Source organism: Colossoma macropomum, unplaced genomic scaffold, assembly GCF_904425465.1.
Source record: "Colossoma macropomum unplaced genomic scaffold, Colossoma_macropomum, whole genome shotgun sequence".
Taxonomy (NCBI): Eukaryota; Metazoa; Chordata; class Actinopteri; order Characiformes; family Serrasalmidae; genus Colossoma; species Colossoma macropomum.
In genome coordinates, this window is record NW_023494800.1 from 22,820,858 (window position 1) to 22,827,979 (window position 7,122).

General features: G+C 39.2%; 1 protein-coding gene across 1 annotated transcript; it reads left to right on the plus strand.

The window, feature by feature from the left end:
* Positions 1-1,922: 1,922 nt before the first annotated feature.
* On the plus strand, positions 1,923-4,855 carry cryba1b (crystallin, beta A1b). Its single transcript, XM_036588313.1, has 5 exons — positions 1,923-1,967; positions 2,138-2,256; positions 3,165-3,306; positions 3,452-3,594; positions 4,708-4,855. Exons 1-5 carry the CDS (start codon positions 1,923-1,925, stop codon positions 4,853-4,855), a joined length of 597 nt encoding a protein of 198 aa, XP_036444206.1.
* The last annotated feature ends 2,267 nt before the right edge of the window (positions 4,856-7,122 follow it).

The window sequence follows — 7,122 nt, forward strand, 5'->3', positions numbered from 1 at the left end:
AAATCCACTGAATATGTCTGCGCCTTTTCATTCTAAGATATGCATATTGTAAGAATATTATATAACATATTTCTAGACATTTACTTGTTTTAAATAATTTTATCTGGAGAAATAACACTTGAAATGAGCAAAAGCATCAATAGAATAATACACTAGGTCAAATGTTAAAAAATTATTCCCAACATCTAGAAATAACCTGAATAATATGACAGTGATGAGAAATGTTAGATATATCGGTACATTTAAGATGATATCACTTTATATATGATTTATATATGAAAATATATTTTTTTACAGTGTATCCACACAGATGAGCATTCTTTACTTCACGGTCCCAGTTTTATTCAGCTATTGAGTCATATGGACTGTACAGACCCCTTATAAAGTTACAAGTTAGACCTTTTCACATTTGCTAGCTAGAACCAGCCAAAGACCAAGCTTCAAAACCAAAATAACTTTACCCTGGTTATGTTCAAAAACATTTGATGGCTAGTAATAAACCATAGGCATGAAACATCGGCTACACAACAGCTTAATACACATCGGCGCTGTCATAACAACATCTCATATCTCTTTATTAACCTTTTAAGAGAAGATAACATTCATTAATGTGCACTAAATGTTTGATTCCTGGTCATTTTGGACAGTTTCTATTGGTCCACGTATCATGAAATGTTCACATAATGCAAAATGCAGCTGCCATTTTCATGTTTTTATTGCGAGGTTTTGATGTCACAGCAACAATATTTTATAAAAAATTCTTTGTCAGTTCAACCTAAAAAATGACTTCATGTGGTAACAAGCAGTTTAAATAGTTTTATTTAAAATAAAGCAAAGTAAAATCATACGTAAGATGAACAAAAGTCTTTTTCATCAATCCAAATTTTAAAAACACTTGAATTCGGCTTCTGCCCTGAGCCATTTTAGCTGGTATATTAGTGTATTAAAAATATTCAATTACATTGAATATTTTTAATACACTAATATACCAGCTAAAATGTATTGATAATAAAATGGCGCTTCCACTACAACAGGTGAAAACCGACCAGCACAGATAGTGAACTGCGAAGGCCAGTTGTGGTATGGCTCCACAGGCTTCAGTGTTTTTCATTGGCAGAGCTAGCTTCATTGTGAGGAGTGAGGTGGGAGAATGAAAGGCCCACAGCTCAGCCTAGAGACAAAAGGGTGCCAAAGCAAAGTGCTGACGGCAGCCCAGGTCCACAAGCTACGAAGCCCCATTCACCTCAGCTGTGTATAAATAGCCCCACACGCGCCTGGCCATGAGACCACTAGGTGGGAACCCCCCCAGCGCACACAGCTCATTCTTTGGGGTAAGTCTTTTAAGCACTGAGAGTCTCATGCCAGACTCTCCTTCCAATGAATTAGCCACGTGATATGAAAAAAGACATACTGATATATATTTCTCAATACGCTTCCTTCATTGAAGAATTTCTGATGTAGAGCGCTTCAAGTTAGTATTCCAAGTCATTTGTGTCTTGGCACGCACAAATGACAGCTCTGGAGTTAAACAACATGATGGAACGTAAATAGAATGGAGCAGAGTGAAAGGTGAAAAAGGAGGCAACCCCAGTTTATTGTTCATATGGTAAAAAGTGGTTCAATAAGATCCACTGAGGACATATGACAAATATCATTTATCTCTCAGATGTTGGCCTACAAAATCGTTGCTATGAACAGCATAAGAATGTAAAATATTAAGAAAATAATTAAATTCTTTGGTCAGTAACATAAGTGAGACTTTAGTATGTTATTGTTTGTATGTGCTTTTGTGGATGTTAATCCAATAGACATTTCACAAAACCTGATATGGAGGCTCCTGTGTAAAAAGCTATGTCCAGATGTGACATTGGTCCTCAAACAAACCTCCTTCTTACCCACAGGTCACTGCTGAGATATCAGACATGGCTTTGACAAACCAGATGAACATGCCCATGGGACCATGGAAGGTAAAGTCTGCTTCTGGACCTTCCTGGCTCAGGAATATCAAACACATATTTTGTTTCACCATCCACTGTCTACTAGGCTGCTATGGGCCAAAAATAAGCATGCTGGGAAGTGGAACTTCCTTTTCAAATGACATAAATGTATGGTTGCGTGCATCTGTGTTTTCCACCAGATCACCGTTTATGACCAGGAGTACTTCCAGGGCAGATGGTGGGAGTTCACCTCCTGCTGCAAGAACGTTATGGAGTACGGCTTGGAGAACGTCCGCTCCTTGAAGGTGGAATGTGGAGCGTGAGTAGCTACAGCTTCTTACGCTTACAGAGCATTTTACTAGAAACATCTACCTTGTTGGAATAATTTGCAGAAGTAGAGCGATCTTTTTCAGGCACAATGTATGTTGACTTCTAGCACTTCATCAGTGGTTGGTTTCTGACCACAAGACGTCTGCTGGCTGGATGTTTTTGGCTGGCAGATTATTCTTAATCCAAATACCATAGTGCTAGCACAAACCCCATAAACATAGTACTACCATGTTGGTGTCACTGCTGTGCTGAGAATGATCCACCACAAAAAAATAATATCTGGCAAGCGGTAGTCCTATGGTGGTTCCTTTACACTGATGGACAGTTTAGAGTTGGTCTGCCCGAAGATGGCCTGTGAGAGATTTGATTTGGCCCACCAGAAAGTTACCCTAACCCCACTTGTTTACCCAATGAGAAACAATTTTTCTATACTATACACAGTCATATGTAAAAGTTTGGGTGCCCCGGTCAAATTATATGTTTTGCTGATTTCCTATGTGAAAATGAGTTAACACATTCTCTGCAGAGAACACATTTCTGCACACTTTAATGCACAATTACCCCCTTTTTTTGCTGAATTTAACATACTGAGGAGAAAAAAACATAAAATTTGGCCTGTGCAAAAGTTACTGCACATTTTATGTTTTATGTTTTATTCCAATTGTGTATTACAATTGCACAAAAAATGTTGTAGCCCACCATTAACACACATAGTTTAGGCATAGTTCTGACTAAGTTCTTCTGAACTCATACTTAGTGTCTAGGGGACTTTACACTTTGTGCGTCACCTTTGATGTGAATGTACTGCACCATCATTTGGAATGAGCCTTTCTTTGGTGCTCATCTGCTCCTCTCATACCATCCTCTGTGTTTGTTTTTTGTTCTTCTGGCACCCAGCTGGGTGGGTTATGAGCATACCAGCTTCAATGGCCAACAGTTTGTCCTGGAGAAGGGAGACTACCCTTGCTTCGAGGCCTACATGGGAAGTAATGGCTACCGTGTCGAGAGGATGATGTCTTTCAGGCCCATCTTTTCTGCTGTGAGTGATGTAACGCAAACCATCAATCATACACAGCTTGATACCTTAAACAGGCTGCGTGCTTGCTGGACTCAATTGTGATCAAGTATTGTCCGCAATGGCAAGACTTCAAGTCCTACTCTTTCTCTTTTTCCTGTTGGAGCAGAACCACAAGGAGTCCCGCATGTGTGTGTGGGACTGTGAGAACATGATGGGCAGACAGTGGGACCTGTGTGATGACTACCCCTCCCTGCAGGCTATGGGCTGGCACAACAATGAGATTGGCTCCATGCAGGTCCAGAGTGGCGCGTGAGTACCTTCAGTGGGTAGCTCCACTAAAAACACTATAAAAGGGCCCATTTCCTACATTGTTTATGCATTTTATGTTTTCCATAGTATCAATTTATAACATGTGTATGAGTTTATGTAACAGTTTATGAGTTTAGTTTTACATGACTGTTTTTGTTACTGTGGCTTTAAGATCGACTGACATCTGTTCTGATTAGCTGCAATGTATAGTGCCTCAATCAATCATCCAGTTTGAAATACTCCCTATAACATCAATGTTGATGGGCAGGGCTATGCCACTGTAAGCAAATAGCCAGATATATGTTTATGTGTGAATTTCATGAAATTACACAATCAATGTGTGGGCTTAGTTTCAATATATGGGCAATATATGGAATCCAAATAAAATGGTTCCTCAGTTCAGCCTAAAAAAACAACCTCATGTGGTAAAATTGAATTTAACTGGTTTTATTTAAAGAATTTAACTGGTTTTATTTAACACAAATAAATCATTAGAATGAAAATGCAAAGCAAATTTTCAGTTTAGATGGACCAAAGCAATATTTTACATCAATTCAAAAACACTTCTGCTTTGTTCCAGGATCTTTAACACACTCTCAGGAATGGAAAATGATCATCTCCATACTGCTAAACTAGAGAAATGACCACCCATAATAATAGAAACATTGACAGAATTATCAGCAAACTGAGTTTTTGCTTGTCTGTAGTTGTCCATAAGGGTGGGCAATATGGCAAAAATATAACATCACAAAACGTAAAGACATTTTCATAAAAAGCATCATAACATTTTTGTTGCAAATAAAATAAAGTAATAACAATAGGCTGACATCCAGTCAGCTACTTGCTACTATATAGTTTACTATACACAGAATGTTTTTAAGCACTTAGTCTATATCTGTCTTTCTTATGAAATATGTAGTTGTTGTACCATGATACTCAGAAAAGCATACTGTGATAGAATTTTTCACAATAATGATAACATATCGCTTTAAAAACATGGTGAGATAATTTTGACGGTAGAATTTAATCTACTACAGCCACTTCAGGTACAACAGCAGTGTTTTTTGGCTGATGGGGCTGACTGGCTCTGCTTCATTTACTCCCCTCTTCTAGCTGGGTGTGTTACCAGTACCCTGGTTATCGTGGCTACCAGTATATCATGGAGTGCGACTGCCACGGAGGCGAGTACAGACACTACAGGGAATTCGGGACCCACGCCCACACCCCCCAGATCCAGTCCATCCGTAGGATCCAGCACTGAGCAGAACCGTCTGTGTCCTTCCTCCCTCCAGTATCCTCCTCCACCTCCAATCCCTCCACCCCTCCGTAGCCAGCCCTGCAGGACCGGCCCAATGCCCAGGACTGCTGGCTGACAAACTGGTGCTACATCAATGTAACATGTCCACAGCACTTTTTAACCCATCTCTTGAGGAAAGAAAGACAAAACTAGACAGAGGGAACGACGAACCGAGAATGAAATTTGACAAGTGAAAATCCTGAAAGGTTCAGCGCTGCGGCCAGTCAGCTGCAGTGCCACGAGACGCTTGGGACGTTGCTCTTCTTTCATTGCGGCCATCATTTGCGCTTGTCATGGTCAACTTCTGTATGAGACTTGATGAATAAAGAAAGCAAGCAAAAGAGCTAGAGAAAGAACAATGGATTTCAGTCAAGCATGTGTTGTGTGGTTCTTTTATGACCTCTTATCCAAAGTCTGTAAATGATAGTGAATGACTTCAAGCCCTTTAGAACTCAGTGATCACTTATCATAACCTACTCAAATGTCACAGCTGAATCAAAAAATATAAGATACAGCAGTACATAGAATTCATAATTTTGTTGCAAGTCTTGCCAAACAGTTCAGTCAGAGCAGTCAGTACACCCACACAAGGCAAAGGAATGGAAAAAAAAACAAAACAAAACAAAAAAAAGGAACACGGAAAAGAGCCAGAAGTATTTTACATTTCAATCCAGTCGCTTATTGCTAGTTCACTTCTGTCATTTGAGTGAATTCAACCTTGATAGAAAACTAAAGCTGGCCTGCAGATTCATGAGACTCCTCCTGGTGCCATACAACACTCTGACCTGTACATACAGGGCCGAGCTGAAGCCCAACCCTAGACTAAAAAGAATTTCCAACTATTTACCATTAGCAGTGCAGTTTATCTAATACTACACTATAGAGTCAGTTTCCTGGACATAGATTTTGCCTACTTAAGGACTAAACTATTTACAAGATTTAACAATGAAAAAAACAGTTTTTAGTCTAAGATTAAGCTTAATCTGTGTTAAAAAAAAAAACAGACTATAGGATTTTTCGTTTACCAAAGTTTCACTGAGATTTATCAAATCAGCCCACTTTGCATAAAGCTAAAAGATTACAATGTTTTACTTTGATTGGTCAAATGGGGCCTACTTTCAGAGGGGAATGATCTGTGGATGTTCAAGGGTGTCAAAGTAATTAATAAAAGCTGAATCTCAAATGACTCCATACTTGCTATACGGTGTGCACATCATATGTAATGAAACAACAACTAATACATCTAAAGAGTGAAAGATTTTGAAATATGTCTTTTGGGTGTTCAGCCACAGACTGAGAAACATAAAGTGTGCTATTTTGGTTTTAAGTCATGCTACTGTCAAGTGGTCTCAGTTTTATCTGAAAAATTAGCTTCTCACCAAGAGGAACCAAATGAAGTCAGATGATGATGAACTCCAGTACATTACAGTTTTCGATGCAGCACAAATTGGCCGGGTTGTGTCAATGCTATTTGCGTACAGTCCAACAATGCTAAGTGAGCAGATAAACTCTACAAATGTAATGCGTGGGAATGGTGAAGTGAATATTAAACAGATACAGTACATTTAACCTACAATTCAATTTCTTCTTCACATGAGTTCAAATCTCCACTAAAATGGGCCAAAACTAATAGATTGGATAGACACACATTTCATAACTTCAGTCTTCTGTTTATCTCCCATATAAACCACATAATTGCACACATTGGGTGAACGCCCTGCTGAAAAACCCATAGAAACTATTAAGAGTTTCTGGTGGTTCCTAATCGTTTTGTTTTGGCTTTTTGATGAACTGATATCATAATGTAAAACATCCTAATAGTTTAACAGTTGACCAATGGCTGATTCTAGGTGCATCAGACGGTTTTCTAATGGAATCTAAAGGTGTTCTACAGGAAACTAGTAGTCTCTATTGGAAACCATTCAGCCAATTCCCATTAGAAGGCAAAACCATTAGGTTTTAATCCTAACGGGGGCCTTTTTTAGCAGGGCGATTTCTTCCTCCGCCCCATTTGCACTTGAAAATAGCATCATTCATACGTTACGTGTAGTGCACTATGTAGGGAGCATGAAATCATTTGAGATGCAGCCTAAAAGTATATTCAGACCTCCTTAGCCAGTACATGCCTTGACTTCACGCGACATTTCCGCTGGATGTGGCGGGAAATTTGTGTGCGCGCGCGTTAGATGAAGGCCAGAGCTGATTGAATCGGCCACAGCGATTCAGTAATG

Coding starts and splice junctions, on each gene's coding strand:
- cryba1b (XM_036588313.1), top strand. CDS start 1,923: ATGGCTTTGACAAACCAGATGAACATGCCCATGGGACCATGGAAG. Junction 3,307..3,451: donor TCAGGCCCATCTTTTCTGCT/GTGAGTGATGTA, acceptor CTGTTGGAGCAG/AACCACAAGGAGTCCCGCAT. Junction 3,595..4,707: donor ATGCAGGTCCAGAGTGGCGC/GTGAGTACCTTC, acceptor CCCCTCTTCTAG/CTGGGTGTGTTACCAGTACC.